This window comes from Mobula birostris, chromosome 5, assembly GCF_030028105.1.
Source record: "Mobula birostris isolate sMobBir1 chromosome 5, sMobBir1.hap1, whole genome shotgun sequence".
NCBI lineage: Eukaryota > Metazoa > Chordata > Chondrichthyes > Myliobatiformes > Myliobatidae > Mobula > Mobula birostris.
The window spans coordinates 84110674-84130641 of NC_092374.1; the positions used below are offsets into that span (position 1 = coordinate 84110674).

General features: G+C 49.8%; 1 protein-coding gene across 1 annotated transcript in view; it reads left to right on the forward strand.

The window, feature by feature from the left end:
* The window catches only part of LOC140197817 (ephrin type-B receptor 1-like), a 68318-nt gene that overhangs the window by 16307 nt on the left and 32043 nt on the right, over positions 1-19968 (forward strand). Inside the window, exons 2-3 of the mRNA XM_072258282.1 lie at positions 17410-17474; positions 19274-19946. Of these exons, the coding sequence (XP_072114383.1) occupies positions 17410-17474; positions 19274-19946 (738 nt within the window). The remainder of the gene's footprint in view (positions 1-17409; positions 17475-19273; positions 19947-19968) is intronic.

A 19968-nucleotide genomic window follows, 5' to 3' on the forward strand; every position in this document is an offset into this window, starting at 1 on the left:
CGGTGGCTTAATTGCTGCCCAGTGTGTATGTGGGGGAGGGGGTTAAGGGTAAAATCTTGGGGAAGGTAGTCGGGTAGTTGATGGGAATATGGGAAGAATGAAACAGGGCGGGTGGGGTTGGATGGAAATGGTCCATCCATCCATGTAGTGTGATGCAGTGATTCAAACACCATAATTCCCTGAAGATAGAGAAATCCAGATCTCTCCATCCTCTGTGAGGGGAATTCCTGACGCCATGAGAGGGGAGACGCCCTGTCCTCTCGGGAGAGGGGGTTTAAAGGCAAACAGAGAAACTCCTCTCTCTATAGATGCCGCCTGACTGGCTGCGATCTTCCAGCAATCTTTTTGTTGTTGCACTGCGCACGGGAGGGCGGTGGGAAATTGGGACTCTCTCCTACAGTGGAGGGAACTTTGAAGAGTGGCTTGCCCATCATTTGGGAGTGGGTGTGTTCAACTGGTGATAGCTGCTTTGGAGAGTAACTAGATAGACGTGCAAACAACCTGTGTGGTTTCAAGTGATGCATTTGGGTGGGGGGGAATGAACTCTCTGGTATTATTGTGAAACTATACACCAAAAAAAGTATAACTCTGTACACAAAGAAAAAGAAACATCAAAGCGTATCAGTTACTCCGAACTGATAAGAATTGACGATTAAGGAGGGGGGAGTGCTCAAGCCAAACACGGGATTACAATATATCTCTTGTTCTGAAGACTGAATTTAGGAATGAACTTCAAAGGTTTTGGTGACGTGGGCTTGTTCTGTGTCTAATCTTCACGCTGCTCTGTAGCAGATATGGGAATGAAATCTGACTGCTTTAAGCTGTGTAACACGCTGCATTTTGTTTTGCGCTCAGTAGCCACTTTATTAGGTACAGGACTGGAACCTGGAATTCATTGCTGTAGACGGCTGTGGGAGCCAACTTGTTGGGTATTTTTAAAATGGAGGTAGATGGGCTCTTGATTAGTCAGGGCGTCAAAGGTTACAGGGAGAAGTTGGAAGAATGGGGTTGGGTGAGCAAATAAATCAGCCATGATTGAATAGCGGAGCAGACTTGATGGGCTGAATGGCCCAATTCTGTTCTTGTGTTTCATGGTGCTATAGAGGTATAGCAGGTACCTACTAAATTGGCCGCTGAGTGTATGTTTATGTCTTCTGCTGCTGTAGCCCATCCACTTCAAGGTTCAACATGTTGTGCGTTCAGAGATGCTCTTCTGTATATAACTGTTGTAACGTGTGGTTATTTGAGTTACTGTCATCTTCCTGTCAGCTTGAATCAGTCTGGACATTCCCCTCTGACCTCTCTCATTGACAAGGTGTTTTTGCCCACAGGACAGCCGCTCACTGGATTTTTCCTTTTTGGTTTTCACACCATTCCCTGTAAACTCGAGAGACTGTTGTGCATGAAATTCCCAGATCACCAGTTTCTGAGACGTTAAGACCACGCCGGATGGCACCAGCAATCATTCCACGGTCAAAGTCACTTGGATCACATTTTGTCTCCATTCTGATGTTTGGTCTGAACAACAACTGAACCTCTTGACCATGTCTGCATGCTTTTATGCATTGAGGTGCTGCCACATGATTGGCTGATTAGATACTTTTTTAGATTATGAAGACATGCAGTCCTCTTTTATTGTCATTTGTTAATGCATGCATTAAGAAATGATACAATATTTCCTCCGGTGTGATATCACAAAACACAGGACAGACCAAGACTTAGATACTTGCATAAAGAGCAAGTGTACCTAATAAAGTGGCCACTGGGTGTATTCAAACGCCGGATATGTGCGGTGCAGGCATTTAATGTGCATCCCCGAGAGCCCCTAGAGAAGGTGGGTGGGGAAGGGTTTGCTGAGCAGGGGCCTCCAGTCTTTCTGGTGAAGGTACTGTCCCACTGAAGTTTGGAGGGCGAGTGCATGGAGTTTCAAGGCAAGACATATGGGGTCAGAATTAGGTTGCCTGGCTCATCCACCATTCAACCACAGACATTCTCCCACTTGACCCCTTAAACCCACCAATCAGGAACCTGTCAGTCTCTGCACAATGACTTGGCTTCCACAGCCTTCCATGGAAATGTGTCAACCTCTGGTTGAAAAATTCCCACTCCTCATTTCTACAGAGACATTCCTTTATTCTGAGGCTGTGCCCTCAGATCCTAGACTCGGGGGGTGGGGGGGAGATTCGATAGAGGTATACAAAATTGTGAGGGGCAAAGTTAGAGACGGGTGTTGGGATGGAGATACGCCTCTACCAAAGGAGGTGTAAGGTGCTCCTTCCTTCCACTAACCTGCAAGTCACTCTTGGGCAAGGAGTAGTGCCTGCTTAGCCCTGATCAGGATGATGTGAAGCCATGCGAGCAGGTGGTGGATGGTCGTATGAGAAGGTGGTGCATATCACAAGTCCTGGTTATATGACCACTGGCACCAGGTAGACAATCTCTGAAGAGTGTTGATAATGGCTGGGGTCACCCATTTGGTAAAGACACTGCCCAGAAGGTGGCAATGGCAAACCATTTCTGTCATTAAATTTGTCAGGGACAAACATGGTCAGGGAAAGACCACGATAACCTACATCATGTTTTCTGGCATGTAATGAACGAATGATAGGGTAAATGCAAATGGACTTTCTCCCCCCCCCCCCCACTAATGTTAGGTGAGGTCATAGGTTAAAGATGTGCGAGTGTGGAACGAGCTGACAGTGGACGTGGGTTTGATTTCCACATTTAAGAGAAGGTTGGACAAGTACGTACATGGATGGGATGGGAGGGAGGAGTATGGAGGGCTGAGGTCCAGGTGCAGGTCAATGGGACTGGCATGGATTAGATGGGCCAAAGGACTTGTTTAGGAACTGTAGTGTTCTGTGAATCTCCTACTGTCAAAACCATTCTCTTCATTCACATCCACTCTTTCCAGACCTTTCATCTGTGGCTGCTCCTTCTGTAGATGGTGAATATGCTGTGGCCAGTGGTGGAGGGAAGGAGAGCATTTAGGCTGTTTAATGGGGTTGAGCAGGCTGTCTTGACCCTGGTTGTGTGGACTTACAGCCCATTAAGCCACTGGTGTTTCGGGCAGCAGCAAAGGTCCTGTATCTCTGGTGGTGTTCAGGGCTTCCTTCATTGTGTCAGTAGCTTCCTCTCAGGTGGAGACTCAAGAATACTGACATGTAGAAGGATTCTTCATTGCTGTTTCCATAACAATTTTGTTTCACCAGTCAGGCTTATTAGCCCTGAGCTGAACCCCCAAACTTGGAGGACCGGTGGGCCACTCTTAGTCTGGCCTCTACCCTTTGACCTTTTTGACATGGGTGACCCTACCAAGAGCCAAAGCATAAAGCCCTGACTGCAGCCAACATAGCTGTCGGGGTCATTGAGGCACAAAAGCCTCCAAACCCTGCTTCAAGATTGTGGTCCTGTTGGAGGTGGTCATGTTGAACTTCCTGAGAATTATTGGAGCCGCACTTATCCAGGCAAGGGGGTAATGTTCTGTTACACTCCTGGCTCTGCCGCGTAGATGGTGGGAAGAGTCACAGAGTCGGGATGAGAACAGTACATTCTCTCAGTCTCAGGGAAACAGTGTTTATTCAGTGATAGGGTAACTGACCGTATCTTTGTCAGGGCTAATAATGTTTACAATATCTGTAGAGTAACTGCCCTGAAGTTGAATGCGGGCCTGATAATGTGCAGTTTGAGTCGATGTTTACAAGCGATGGATTAACACTGTCGTTATGGTGGCTGTGATATGAACAACTGCGATGTTTGGTTCTCACAGAAGTTCATGAGCAAGCACAAAGTCACCCCGCTAATCATTTGCCAAAGGCAAGGGATTTCATCCCAATGCCAGAATGCTTCAGTAAAGCAGACCCAGAACAAAATAGAAATTCTGCAGATGCTGGAAATCCAGAGCACCACACACAAAATGCTGGAGGAACTCAGCAGGTCAAGCAGCATCTATGGAAATGAATAAACAGTCGACACTTTGGGCCGAGACCTTCAGGACTGGAAAGGAGGGGGAAGACTCCAGAATAAAAAGGTGTGGGTTGGGGAAGGAGGAAAGCTGGAAGTGGGAGCCAAGTGGGAGGGAGAGGTCAAGGGCAGGAGAAGAAAGAATCTGATAGGAGGGGAGAGTGGACCGTAGGCAAAAAGGAAGGAGGAGGGGACCCAGGCGGAAGTGTTAGACAGGTGAGAAAGAAGTAAGAAGCCAGAGGGTAGGGAGATGGATTTTCTTTAGCAGAAGGAGAAATCGATATTCGTGCCAGCAGATTGGAGCCTACCTAGACAGAATACAAGATGATGCTCCTCCACCCTGAGGGTGGCCTCATCTTGGCACGATTCCTGGTTCAAGATGCCAGCATTGTCTCTGAAGGTGATTAGAGTCACGATTGAAATCTTATTTTTCACATGTGTGTCAAAGCATATGTGTCATTTGTATCTGGGGTACAGTACTGGTGGGGATGGGTCTGTCACTCTATAACATCAGGGTACAGTACCGGTGGGGATTGGTCTGTCGCTGTATAACACTGGGGTACAGTACTGGTGGGGATGGGTCTGTGACTGTATAACACTGGTGTATGGTACCGGTGGGGACGGGTCTGTGACTGTATAACACGGGTACAGTACCGGTGGGGACGAATCTGTCACTGTATAACACTGGGGTACAGTTATGGTGGGGACCAGTCTGTTTCTGTAAATCACTGGCATTATCAGTAACAGTTCAGTTAATGAGTGAGGAGCTGTAGTTGATTTTCCTACAGGTGTCTCTACCTGGTGCAGGGCACCCTGGGTTGATCAGCTGCTGAATGCTTCTCTGTGCTGATGTTGGTAACCCCTGTCAGCTGAGATAATGCTGTGCATCGTTACAAGAGGTGGGGAACCTCCTAAAATAGGAGGGTTGTGTCCCTACTGAGCACCCTCTCCATGTCAGATCCCAAGAAGAGACTCAAACTTGCCTTGGCCAAAGCTTCTCTACAGAAATATTTCTGAATAATAATTTTCCTGACTCAGCATGTAAGTGCAATTGCATGTCGCCGGTACTTCCTAAGGAATTTGCGGAGATTCAGCGTGACATCTAAAAACTTTGACAAACTTCTGTAGATGTGTGGTGGAAAGTGTATTGACTGGCTGCATTACAGCAGGGCATGGAAACACCAATGCCCTTTAACAGAAAATCCTGCAAAAAATAGTGGATACTACCTAGTCCATAACAAGTAAAGCCCTCCCCACCATTGAGCACATCTACATGAAACGCTGTTGCAGGAAAGCAGCATCCATCATCAGAGCTCCCCACCACCCAGGACATGCTCTTTTCTCATGACTGCCATCAGGTAGAAAGTACAGGAGCCTCAGGACCCACACCACCAGGTTCAAGAACAGTTACTACCCCTCAACCATCAGGCTCTTGAACCAAAGAGGATAACCACTCAACTTCATCTTCCTCCATCATTGAAATGTTCCCACAAGCCAATGGACTCATTTTCAAGGACTCTTCATCTCATGTTCTTGATATTTCTTGTTTATTTATTTTTCATTATTCTTTCTTTTTGTATTTGCACAGTTTGTTGTCTTCTGTGCTCTGGTTGATCTTTCATTGATCCTGTTCCAGTCACTATTCTGTCGATTTGTTGAGTATGCCCGCAGGAAAATGAATCTCGGGGTTGTATGTGGTGACATATATGCACTCTGATAATAAATTCACTTTTGAAGTTTTTCCTTTGTTTGGAGTGGATAGGAATGACCGTTCGTTTCCCTAAAGCCTCTTGTCGATGAACTGCTTCTCAAAAGGCACTTCCCATTGCTGAGTGCTGTCACAACTTTCCCAGTCGGTCCTGAATCCCTGTCTCTCGGGCATCCTGTTGCACTTCAGTCAAACCCTTGGCTTTGCTTTGAATTATCATCTTGCACGACAAGTGGGTCACAAATTTGAAAGGATGTGAAAGTGGCTGTGAATACCCTCTCTTCACCTCATGTTCTTGATATTTATTGCTTATTTGTTAATCATTATTTTGTTGTTTGCACTGTTTAGTCTTTTGAACGAGTTCTTTGTCTGTCTTGTTGTGTGCAGTTTTTAAACCTTAAGATATAAGAGCAGAATTAGGCCATTTGACCCATTGAGTCTGCTCTGCTATTTCATCAAAGTTCAAAGTACATTTATTATCAGTCTATACAATATATGACTTTGAGATTCTCCTAACAGGCAGCCACGAAACAAAGAAACCCAAAAGGACCCATTTTTAAAAAAGACAGTCAAGCACGCAGTGTGCAGAGAGATAAGAAACAAATCATGCAGACAATAAATTCAATCAAATATCGCTCTAAGTTGAAATCCCCAGACCCTTAGTTCTGCACAGAGTGGAGCAGTGAGCTGAACCAGCCCGATCCTCACCTCGGGTCCCGACACCCTGGCCTTTTCAATTTGGCCCGGCGCCTAAATTGCCATCCAAGCATCAGGTTCAGTCACTTCAATATGATCTGTGAACTGGACCATGCTGTCTCGATTCAGCCTGTACCTGGCCCTCTGATTCGGCCTGGTGCTTAAGTCGATTGAACCTTGGTTCTTCCTCACTCTCGACAATGGGCCTGCTGCCTCTCTGCCTCCATGCAACGTTCCCTCTAATTTGTAATGACCAGTGCGCACAAAAACCTTGTGCTGTGCAGTTTTTTGCCCAGTCACAACAGCATATGCGCACTGAGTTTTTAAATGGAAGCAAACCTGAAAATAGTCTAAGGATAATAAACTCCCAAGTCCAGTTCGTTGTTCATTGTTTAAAAGAAATAAAATAATACACATCAATGAGTCTGATTTCTCATGGACTATGTAAAAATATCAATCTTTTCACGTTATTAAAGTTGTTTGAAATGGTCAAACAAAACAAAATTACAAAGCTAGTTGATTAAAATATCTAGGTAGTTACTTTAATCATGACTTTTACATCACGACAGTACACGCAGGTAACACCAGTTCCTGTATTGTACATAAATATTTCTCCTAGCTGTACGTTACTGACCTCATGAGCTTTCGGTGTAGCAGTGTCTACTGTTTCATTAAGCCATTCTGCTTTAAATGAACTCGCAGTTCATTTTTGCTTCACAGCCTTTGCCTCTTTAGAATTCAACATAGTGAATCAATAATGTATTCAATAAAAACAATATATATAAGCCAGTTCTAAAATCTAAAGGGGGGTGGGGAATGGTGAAGTGGGGGACATTACCGGAAATTTGAGAAATCGATGTTCATGCCCTCAGGCTGGAGGTTACCCAGACCGAATACAAGGTGTTGTTCCTCCAACCTGAGTGTGGCCTCACCGCGACAGTGGGGGAGGTCATGGATTTCCTCCAACCTAATACATAGATTTCTTAAACTTCTGGTAATGTACCCCCCTGCCCTTCACCATCCCCCATCCCCTTTTCCCTCCCTCTCTTTATCTCCTTGCCTCCCATCACCTCCCTCTGGTGCTCCTCCCCCTTTACTTTCTTCCATAACCTTCTGTCCTGTCATATTAGATCCCCCTCCCCATTCTCCAGCCCTGTATCTCTTTGACCAATCAACATCCTAGCTCTTTACTTCCCCCCCCGTTTCACCTATCACCTTGTGTTTCTTCCTCCCCTCCCCTCCCTGCCCACCTTTTAAATTTACACCTCATCTTTTTTTTTTCTCCAGTCCTGCTGAAGGGTCTCAGCCCGAAACATTGACTGGACTCTCTTTCCGTTGATGATGCCTGGCCTGCTGAGTTCCTCTAGCATTTTGTGTGTGTTGCTTGGATTTCCAGCATCTGCACATTCTCTCTTTGTGATATTTTGATTTGAGTATATTCACTGTCTTGTAAGTATTTGATTTGTTTACACAAAAATACATGAAATACAAACTTTTAGACCATAAGTTATAGGAGCAAAATTAGGCCATTTGTCCCATAGAGCCTGTTCTGCCATTTCATCATGGCTGATCCAATTTCCCTCTCAGCCCCAGTCTCCTGCCTTCTCCCTGTATCCCTTCATGCCCTGACTGATCAAGAACCTATTAACCTCTGCCTTAAAAGTACCCAGTGACTTGGCCTCCACAACCACCTGTGGCAACAAATTCCACAGATTCGCCCTCTCAGGCTAAAGAAATTCCTCCTCATCTCCGTCCTAAAATGACGCCCCTCTATTCTGAGGCTGTGTCCTCTGGTCTTAGACTCCCCCACCGTAGGAAACATCTTCCCTATCTGCTGTAATGAGACCTTTCAACATCCGATAGGTTTCAATGAGGGCACCCCTCGTTCTTCTGAATTCCAGTGAGTACAGGTCCAGAGCCGTCAAACACTCCTCAAGTGAGAATTCTTTCAATCCTGGAATCACTTTTTGTGAATCTCTTTTGAAATCTTTCCAATGTCAGCACATCCTTTCTTAGATAAGGGGCACAAAACTGCTCACAAGACTCCAGATGAGGCCTCACCAGTGATTTATAAGGCCTCAACATAACATCCTTGTTTTTATATTCTTGTCTTCTTGAAAAGAATGCTAACATCACGTTTGCCTGCCTCACCAAAAACAAAAGGGCTCCCTGAAGTATGTATGTGGGCCACTTTGGTTCCTGTAGTTTTGTTTTTATTGTTGCTAGCAGCAAGAAGGGTGTGTGACAGGTGGCAGAGAAGGAGTGCTAGGGGTGGGGTTGGCACAGGTGTAGGCACATGCACAGCCACAAGACACAGGCAAGGTCATTTGATTCCAAACAACTGGTTTATTACAGCTACTCCCGCTCCCTCCTCTCTCCCCACTCCCTTTCCCTTTTCCCAATCATGATTCCCCTCTCCCTGCCCCGTTCCCACTCTCAGACTACAATAGAGACCCCTATCACAATCAGGTTACAAACACATATATAAACTTTTACACAGTACTGTTTGATCCCTCTCTCATTCTTCTGAATTCAGTGAGTCTTGTACAGACAAATCAGTCTCTCCTCCTAAGTTAACCCCCACATTTCTGGAACCTGTTGGGATTCGAACCTGCAATATGCAGAACAGATCCCTGCCTGATAGTCCGGGAACTTTGTAAACTTACATGGCTCTTGCTGGAACTGAAGGACCTGAGTTACATGGAAAGGTTAGGACTTTATTCCTTGGAACTCAGGAAATTGTGGAGAGAATTGAGAAGAGGCATTCAAAACTATGACGGGTATAGATAGGGTAAATGCAAGCAGACTTTTTCCACTGAGGCTGGGTGGGCTTACAACCAGAGGTCATGGTTTAAGGGTGAAAGGTGAAATGTTTAAGGGGAACATGGGGGGAAACTTCATCACTCAGAGGGTGGTGAGTGTGGGGGACGAGCTGCCAGTGCAAATGGCGCACTCACGCTCGATTTCAGCGTGGAAGGGAAGTTTGGACAGGTACACGGTAGGGGAATGGAGGGCTGTGGGAGTAAGCAGTTTAAATGTTTTGGCATGGACTAGATGGGCAGAAAGGCCTGTTTCTGTGCTGTACTTTTCCGTGACTCTATGAACGTGACCACTACTGGCACGGGCTGGAAAATCCGCAGGCTTGTGTTGGAGTGAGTGTGGAAAGTTCCCAGGCGCTGTGCTGGGAATGGCTGCGGCGTGCAGTGCGTGGTTGACTGAGTGTGGGAGTGCAGGAGAAACGAGAGAGTGGTTAACGTGCCAGATAACAGTATCAGAGCAGGAGGGAAAGCAATGCGATAACTGCGGATATTCATTCAGATCTGTCAACAAAAGGAAGGATAAGAGGAGCGACCAGCAGAAAAGTTAAACACAGGGCCGCGCCAGGTTGGCAGAGTGGCTGATTATGAACCGCTCAGATGTTGGCGCTGACTTGCCACAGAGTATTTCACTGAACGCTGGAGGACTGTGTCCGCCGCTCGCCTGGAACAGGCACCAGCCTTCGTGGCTGCCCGCTGTAAATCCTGTTTTAACAAACATACAAAATCCAAATCAGAAATGAAAGTACATCCAATAATCACAAAACTGTTTACATTTTCAAATTAAAATACCTTGACTATTACCCAAAAAGCATTCAAGCCCCTGCAATACCTACTGTTCCCGGAATTCCCAACTGGGCCCACGAAGATTACGTGCTGCTACTCCAAGGACACTCTGGCATGCACGGGAGAGGGACAGGCAGTAGGCATGGAGATCCATCCTGTACTGACTGACAGATCAGGAGCACAGTGCTGAAGTGCACCAGAACTTGAGCAACCATTCAGATACTCATTTTCATTTTAAAATCTTTTTATTAATTATTATTGAAAATCGACAACAAAAAAAACATTGAAATAATCAAGTCAGTATATCAATATGTATAATAAGAGTCAAACTATTAACCAAGCTAAACTGTATATCAATAATAATATAAAAAAGCAAAATGTTAAAGCTATTTTTTTTTGAAAAAAGAACCCCTACTAACTAAAGCAAAAAAAAACCCAGCTAACAAAAAAAGACAAGGAAAAAAAAGCCATTTGGAGCACAAACCCGAGCTATACGCCATACAAGCTTCCATAAAAAAAGACATCAATCCGCCAACCAAATCCATTTACCCAAGAATCAGAAAGGGACCATCTTAATTAACTGAAATCAAATGATAGTAGCAGGTAAAAGAGCCTCACCTTTTCTCAAAGTCAAATCGAGGATCAAAAGTTCGACTTCTGATTTTTTTCCAAACTAAGACATGGCATCACCTGAGAGAACCATTGCAGATAGTCAAACAGGGTCTGCAAACACTCCACTTCTAATATACATGGTACACTGACTCCTGCCAGACGTAGGAAGGACTGGCCAATGTGAATCAGGTCAGAATTCTGTTGCACGACATCGCTTCTCCCCCAGAACAGCCTTTCCATCTCCCAGTCTCACCCCCTCTTTGGCCTCTGTTGGTCAGGGCCCACCACGGACGTTGCATCCTATCTGTCTCGATACACAAGCCAGGTCAGTACGATATGGAGAGCAAGCTGTTGCTCATGTAGGAAGCTCCCCCTCTCCACACATTTGAGGAACCCAAAGGAACGGCAGAGACCGATACAGTTTGGCACCAGTGACATCGCAGGAGTTGCCAGTCAGCATTGAACTCAACGTAGGACTGCCTTAGGAACTTCAGCTCTGTATTTTTCCCTAGGGGTTTACTCCCAAAGCCTTCCCTGGGAGTGGGTATAGCCACAAGTGGAGATTTGAGATCAGAGTTTTCCTTCTCCCAGGTGAGCTGCGAACCACAACTGACAAGCCTCCATCTGCCCGAAGCGAGTGGTTTTAAGGCTCCAGTAACCTGCCTTTGCCCATTCTCCTGTCAGTAGAAACAGTTCAGCCGGGATTTGGTAGCTAAGCCACATGTGATGGCCAGGAGTTGGACTTGGTTGTTAGAGACTGTTTGAGGTGCAGCCATTGGGAGCATTTAATAGGGAGTGGGAGCTGATCCCCACTAACTCCCTTGGCTATGACAACCTTAAGACTCACTTTATTGGCCAATTTATCCCTCCCTCCTCTGATTCATTGGTTCCATCTAACCTTTACACCTCCTCACACTTCATGCTTGGGAAAGCATACGGCGTGTTACAACAGGTTTGGACAACAGAAGTGGGTAATACTGTCTCAGCTGTACCTGGCTAGTGTGTTCACATCTCGAGTACCTTGAGTAGATTGGGTTCACTGATTTGAGAAGCGGTATTGCTGTGATTAGAATCAGAAGAACCTGGAACAATGCTGCATTCACTTGCACAGGAACACAAAAGGCTGACTGTTGACCTTGCAAAATACTGAGGAACATGGATGGGGAGAGAGCTGGGGTCTTTTTTAACCTCTCAAAGAACCAGAGGGTACAGGTTTAACTTTAGAGGGTGAAGTTTCTCCAGACAGGGAGTGAAGAACAAGCCATCGGAGGAGGTGGTGGTGATAGATACAGTTACCATGTTTAAAGGTGTTCTGCAGGCTCTCTGATAGGAACGCTGTGGGCTGACGTGGGCCATTTGGTCCTGACGAAGGGTCTTGGCCTGAAACGTCAACTGTACCTCTTCCTAGAGATGCTGCCTGGCCTGCTTCGTTCACCAGCAACTTTGATATGTGTTGCTTGGGACAGTTGGGATTTGCGTACATAGGTATGCAAGTCAACATGGATAAGGTGCAGAAGGAGATCCTGTCTTTGTGTCTACGATTCCAACAACAAGGTGAAACAATCGTGCAGTGAAGACAGGACCACCTTCTGCACCTTGTCCATGCTGACTTGCATACCTATGTATGAAAATCCAGCTGGCCCATGTCACCCCACACCTTTCCTATCAGAGAGCCAGCAGAACACCTTTAAATGCTGGGTACAGGTCTGTCTCTGTATTACTCCAGGGTATGGTACCGTCACTACTGTATAACACCAGGATACTGTACCATCACTGTATAACACTGGGGTATGGTACTAGTGGTACAGGTCTGTCATTGTATAACACCGAGGTACAGTACCATCTCTGTATAACACCAGGGGATGGGTCTGTCACTGTATAACACTGGGGTACGGTACAGGTGGGGACGGGTCTGTCACTGTATAACACTGGGGTACGGTACCGGTGGGGACGGGTCTGTCACTGTATAACACTGGGGTACAGTACCGGTGGGGATGGGTCTGTCACTGTGTAACACTGGGGTACAGTACCGGTGGGGATGGGTCTGTCACTGTGTAACACTGGGGTACGGTACCGGTGGGGATGGGTCTGTCACTGTGTAACACTGGGGTACGGTACCGGTGGGGATGTGTCTGTCACTGTGTAACACCGGGGTACGGTACCGGTGGAGATGTGTCTGTCACTGTGTAACACCGAGGTACGGTACCGGTGGAGATGGGTCTGTCACTGTGTAACACCGAGGTACGGTACCGGTGGAGATGGGTCTGTCACTGTGTAACACCGAGGTACGGTACCGGTGGGGATGGGTCTGTCACTGTATAACACCGGGGTACGGTACCGGTGGGGATGGGTCTGTGACTGTATAACACCGGGGTACGGTACCGGTGGGGACGGGTCTGTGACTGTATAACACTGGGGTACGGTACCGGTGGGGACGGGTCTGTCACTGTATAACACTGGGGTACGGTACCGGTGGGGACGGGTCTGTCACTGTATAACACCGGGGTACGGTACCGGTGGGGACGGGTCTGTCACTGTATAACATTGGGGTACGGTACCGGTGGGGACGGGTCTGTCACTGTATAACACTGGGGTATGGTACCGGTGGGGACGGGTCTGTCACTGTATAACACTGGGGTATGGTACCGGTGGGAACGGGTCTGTCACTGTATAACACTGGGGTACGGTACCGGTGGGGACGGGTCTGTCACTGTATAACACTGGGGTACAGTACTGGTGGGGATGATTCTGTCACTGTGTAACACCGGTGGGGACAGGTCTGTCACTGTGTAACACTGGGGTACGGTACCGGTGGGGACGGGTCTGTCACTGTGTAACACTGGGGTACGGTACCGGTGGGGACGGGTCTGTCACTGTGTAACACCGGGGTACGGTACCGGTGGGGACGGGTCTGTCACTGTGTAACACCGGGGTACGGTACCGGTGGGGACGGGCCTGTCACTGTGTAACACCGGGGTACGGTACCGGTGGGGACGGGCCTGTCACTGTGTAACACCGGGGTACGGTACCGGTGGGGACGGGCCTGTCACTGTGTAACACCGGGGTACGGTACCGGTGGGGACGGGCCTGTCACTGTGTAACACCGGGGTACGGTACCGGTGGGGACGGGCCTGTCACTGTGTAACACCGGGGTACGGTACCGGTGGGGACGGGCCTGTCACTGTGTAACACCGGGGTACGGTACCGGTGGGGACGGGCCTGTCACTGTGTAACACCGGGGTACGGTACCGGTGGGGACGGGCCTGTCACTGTGTAACACCGGGGTACGGTACCGGTGGGGACGGGCCTGTCACTGTGTAACACCGGGGTACGGTACCGGTGGGGACGGGCCTGTCACTGTGTAACACCGGGGTACGGTACCGGTGGGGACGGGCCTGTCACTGTGTAACACCGGGGTACGGTACCGGTGGGGACGGGCCTGTCACTGTGTAACACCGGGGTACGGTACCGGTGGGGACGGGCCTGTCACTGTGTAACACCGGGGTACGGTACCGGTGGGGACGGGCCTGTCACTGTGTAACACCGGGGTACGGTACCGGTGGGGACGGGCCTGTCACTGTGTAACACCGGGGTACGGTACCGGTGGGGACGGGCCTGTCACTGTGTAACACCGGGGTACGGTACCGGTGGGGACGGGCCTGTCACTGTGTAACACCGGGGTACGGTACCGGTGGGGACGGGCCTGTCACTGTGTAACACCGGGGTACGGTACCGGTGGGGACGGGCCTGTCACTGTGTAACACCGGGGTACGGTACCGGTGGGGACGGGCCTGTCACTGTGTAACACTGGGGTACGGTACCGGTGGGGATGGGTCTGTCTCTGTATTACTCCGGGATACAGTACAGTCTCTGTATAATACCAGGGTACAGGTCTGTCAATGTATTACACCAGGGTATGGTACTGGTGGGGACGGGTCTGTCACTGTATAACATGGGTAGAGTACTGGTGGGGATGGGTCTGTCACTGTGTAACACTGGGGTACAGTACTGGTGGGGACGAGCTCCGGTCTCCTCCCACACCCTCCTATTTGGGGTCGGTAGGTTTCTCATCCTGATGGCATTTGGGGTTGGTAGGTTTCTCATCCTGATGGCATTTGGGGTTGGTAGGTTTCTCATCCTGATGGCATTTGGGGTCGGTAGGTTTCTCATCCTGATGGCATTTGGGGTCGGTAGGTTTAACATCCTGATGGTATTTGGGGTCGGTAGGTTTCTCATCCTGATGGTATTTGGGGTCGGTAGGTTTCTCATCCTGATGGCATTTGGGGTCGGTAGGTTTAACATCCTGATGGCATTTGGGGTCGGTAGGTTTAACATCCTGATGGCATTTGGGGTCGGTAGGTTTCTCATCCTGATGGTATTTGGGGTCGGTAGGTTTCTCATCCTGATGGTATTTGAGGTTGGTAGGTTTATTGCCCCTCGTGTGTGCTGGTGAAGGTAAGAACTGGGGGTACTGTGAGGTGGAGAACTTGGTGTAACCTGGGCAGAATGCAGTTTGATGGGTGTAAATCTGTGTTTGGCAGTCGACATGCCCTCAGCTGAAGGGTCTTTTCTGTGCTGTATCTCTCCAGGATTTTGGGAGGGGGGGCGCTGGCATTTCAGCCCCCCCTGACCGGCCTCTCGCTGACCCATCCGCAAGTCCTCTTGCATTCACTCCCTCTTGACCTCTAGGCCAAGTAGAACAATTCAAACTACTCCTTATAAACTTCGGCCCTTAAACGGATCCAGCAAGCTTCCTCCACACCCTCTGCCTTGACATCCTTCCTGTGGCCGGCCGCCAAGACGTGGACACAATACTCCCCTGCCAGACTGAAACAGTTTTACTGGAATTTGGTTCAGTCTTTTTATAACCTCGCTCGCAGAAATTATTCCACTGTTTAATCCTTTTACCTCAGACTTGTGCACATTGAATAAACAGGACATTTGGCCCATCAGATGTCTGCCTACCACCCTCATGATCCGCAGGCTGAAAGGTCGGTGCGGGAGAGGTGGTTTTGAATTCCTGACACTAGTATTGGGGAAGGAGGGAGCTACTCCAATGGGACGGGCTCCAACCGAACCACACTGGGGTCAAGATCGTACTGTGGGTGGGGTTTTAAACTAAGTAGTAAAGGGGGTGGGTTCAATGGCTGAATCCTAAAGTCACCCCTCAACCTCCTATCCATGGTCTCCTCTTGTGTTAAGGTACGGCCTCCCTTGGTGGAGGAGCAACAGTTTGTATTCTGTCTGGGTAGCCTCCAACCAGATGGCATGAATATCGATTTCTCCTTCCAGTGAACACATTTCCCATCCCCTTCCTCTATTCCCCACTCTGAGCTTTCACTTCTCACCTGGGTCCTCTCCCTCTCCCGCTATGGTCCACTCTCCTCTCCCATCAGATTCTTTCTTCTCCAGCCCTTGACCTTTCCCACCCACCGACCTGGCCTCACCTATCACCTTCCAGCTAGCCTCCTTCCCCTCCCCCCACCTTTTTATTCTGCCATCTTCCCCCTTCCTTCTCAGTCCTGACGAAGGGTCTTGGCCCAAAACATCAACTGTTTACTCTTTTCCATAGCTGCTGCCTGACCTGCTGAGTTCCTCCAGCATTTTGTGTGTGTTGCTATGGATTTCCAGTGTCTGCAGGCTCTCTTGTCTTGGCACAAAATCTTAAAATCTTGTAATGTCATAAACATAAGGAGTCATGTGCCCGATCCAGAGGGTTTGCAGAAATTTCCTGAATTTCCTTTGCTGGGTAGCTGCTGATCCTGCTCTGCTCGTGTCCCGACATGTTCCTGCAGGGAATTAGAGTCCGTCTCATCCCACAAGCATGCATGCTTAGTGGGAGCTGCAGACAGCTTGGTCAAACTGAATCCAGGTCGGTGTCTGCCTATCCCACTGCTCCAGGATTCCATCTCGCTCCCCCCCCCCCCATCACTCCAGCCCTCCCACCCCCTCCCCCTCCCCCCCGCATTCCAGCCCTCCCACCCCTCCCCTCACTCCGGCTCTCTTACCCTCTCTCCCCCCCCCTTCACTCTGGCCCTCTCACCCCCTCCCCCCGTCACTCCGGCCCTTCCACCCCCCCTCACTCCACCCCCCTCACTCCGGCCCTCCCACCCTCTCTCCCCCCTCACTCTGGCCCTCCCACCCCTCCCCCCCTCACTCCCCCCCTCACTCCGGCCCTCCCACCCTCTCTCCCCCCCTCACTCTGGCCCTCCCACCCTGCGCTCACCTGTCGCTCCACACACCCTCCTTGCCTCCCCTCACTCACTTTGGCCCTCCTACCCCGCGCTCACCTCTCGCTCCACACACCCCCCCTTGTCTCCCCTCACTCACTCTGGCTCCCTCGCTTCCCTCTCAACCTGAAGACCCCTCTCTCCTCTCCCTCCCTCCTTTCTCCTCCATTCGGAGGGTTCACACCCAACGCAGACACAGGCAGATGGACTCACACCCAGGCTGTAGTGGTGGGGACGCTGTTGGGCTGGTAACCGGCCACTTTGCAGTTGAATCATGGACTCGCCTGACCCTGAGAGACCACAGGGAGGAGGCGAAGAGCCACCACTTCATACCCCAGCAGACTCTGAGCTCGTGAGGTCCTGGACTGTCATGAGAGACTCCCAACACTGTCATGCCTTCGGGACAGTACCCGTGCCCTGCTCTTCCCCCCCTCTCTGGCTGCTGTGGGACTCCAATCCCACGGCCTGCTCAGTCCCAGGGCACCTGTGGATGTGTTTTTTATATTAAAAAAATGCTGGCAAACATATTGAGAGAACAAGCCCAAAACATGCTGAAAACCTGTTTCTTTCTTTCCTCCCCACCCCGCTGTGTTTGCAGAAATGTTGATGAACACACGGTTGGAGACAGCAGATCTGAAGTGGACGGTTTATCCAGAATCAGGGGTAAGAGTTCTTAAGTCCTGAACCCCTGTGCCACCTTCAAGGCTTCCCTTGTGGTTGAGAGGTTGGGTGTACGCGGGGAGGTAATGGAGAGCCCACGGAGGCTGGGTCCTTGCCACACAGTACCAGTGACCGCTACCGTGGAGATGTTTCCGCACAGTGTTTGCCGGGGTCTTGTGGAGGGGTGAAACTCTGAGCTGAGCCTCAGGTTGGTTCGGGAGGATGTTGAGGGTTTCTACCAGGGTAGAAATTGGGTGGGTGCAGTGATGCAGTGGGTAGAACCCGCTGGCTTACGGCTCTAGAGATCCGGTTTTCATTCTAAACCCTGGCGCTGTGTGTGTGTGAGAGAGAGAGAGAGACTACAAGACATAGGAGCAGGATTGTGTCATTCGGCCCATTGAGTCTGCTTTAGTATGTCCCTGCTATCCCTTCTACTTACCTGCACTAAAATCCATTTGCCAGCTGTGGGGCCGTCCATAAGATGTAGGAGCTGAAATAGGCCATTCAGCCCATTGAATCTGGTCCATCATCCCATCATGATTGATATATTATCCCTCTCACTGCCATTCTCCTGTAACCTTTGACGCCCTGACTAATGAAGAACCTTTGGTAATTTATTATTGAAGTACATATACATCACCATATACAATCTTGAGATTCATTTTCTGCAGGCATACTCAATAAGTTCAAAATAGAATAATAATCATAACAGGATCAATGAAAGACCACCCAACTCGGGCGTTCAACCAGCGTGCTGAAGGCAACAAACAATAATAATAAATAAATAAGCAATTAATATCAAGTGAGGAAGTCAAGGATCCATTGCACAAGCAAGTATTGCGGCCAGGGTCTTGAAGCTTATGAACTACTGCCTTAAGTATACCCAATGACATGGTCTCCACAGGCAATGAATTCCTCAGATTCACCTCCCTCTGGCTAAAGAAATTCGTGTGCGCGTGTGTGTGTGTGGTCTGCACATTCTTCCTGTAACTACGTATGTTTTCTCCCCATGTGCTCCAGTTCTATCTCACATCCCAACGACGTGCACTGTTGGAGATATGGGCCAGATGTTGGTGGGGGATTTATCTCCCCCCAGCCCCCAACCCCAGCGTCTGCCCCTCTGGGGCTACTATCCCATTTATCTATCTCTCCATCCGTTCCTCCAGCCCTTCGAACCGAGCTGTCTAGCAAGCCCCTGATTTAACCCTATCCAACCCTATCACGGGACAATTCACAATGACCAATTAACCTCCCAGCTGGTATGCCTTTGGACTGTGGGAGGAAACCAAAGCACCCAGAGGAAACCCATGCAGTCACGGGGAGAACGTACAAACTCCTTACAGACAGCAGTGGGAATTGAAGCCTGGGTGCCTGTACTGTAAAGCGTTGTGCTAACCTGTACGCTACCATTGCCGTGCTATTGGCAGTGGGTCATCTCTCTTTCCCCACCACCCCCCACCCCAACCTCTTTTCACTGTGCATGTCTTGTGTTGGGAACATGGGCTAGATGTTGGCAGGGAACCTCTGGGTCCCATCTCCATCCCCTCTCCTCCCCCCCCCCCCGCCCCCCAACCCACCTTCCTTGTCTTGTGTTGGGATTGTGATCAGGATTGTGAGTAGAGGTTGGCGGGGAGTGTGAATCTATCTTCCACCCCACCCTGCATGTCTTGTGTTGGGGGATGGGGCTAGATGTCGACAGGGAGTCTCTGGGTCCCCTCTACCCATCCTGCATACCTTGTGCTGGGGATGCGTGTCAGATGCTGGGTGGGAGTCTCACCACCCTCTGCTTCTGCCCCTTGCAGTGGGAGGAGGTGAGCGGCAGGGATGACGAGATGAACACGGTTCGCACCTACCAGATCTGCCGGGTCTTCGAGCCAGGTCAGAACAACTGGCTGCGCACCACGTACATCCCCCGGCGCAGCGCCCAGCGGGTCTACGTGGAGCTGAAGTTCACTGTGAGGGACTGCGCCACCATCCCCAACGTCCGCGGCTCCTGCAAGGAGACCTTCAATCTTTACTACTTTGAGTCAGACAGCGACTCGGCCACCTCGCGCTGGCCGGCCTGGATGGAGAACCCCTACGTGAAGGTGGACACGGTGGCGGCCGAGTCGACCTTCCCCAACAAGCAGAATGGCCGGGCCAACACCAAGACGGTCAGCCTGGGCCCGCTGACAGCCAGGGGGTTCTACCTGGCCTTCCAGGACCAGGGGGCTTGCATGGCCCTCCTCTCCGTCCGCGTCTTCTACAAGAAGTGCTCGCCCACCGTCGTCAACTTCGCCTCCTTCGCCGAGACTGTGACGGGCGCCGAGCACACCTCGCTGGCCGTGGCGCCTGGCACCTGCGTCCCTAACGCCGTCGAGGTCTCCATCCCCCTCAAGTACCACTGCAACAGCAATGGAGAGTGGATGGTGGCGGTGGGGGCCTGTACCTGCGCACCCGGCTACCAGCCCGCTGAGAAGAACACGGCCTGCAGAGGTGAGGGGTTGCTGGAGGGAGA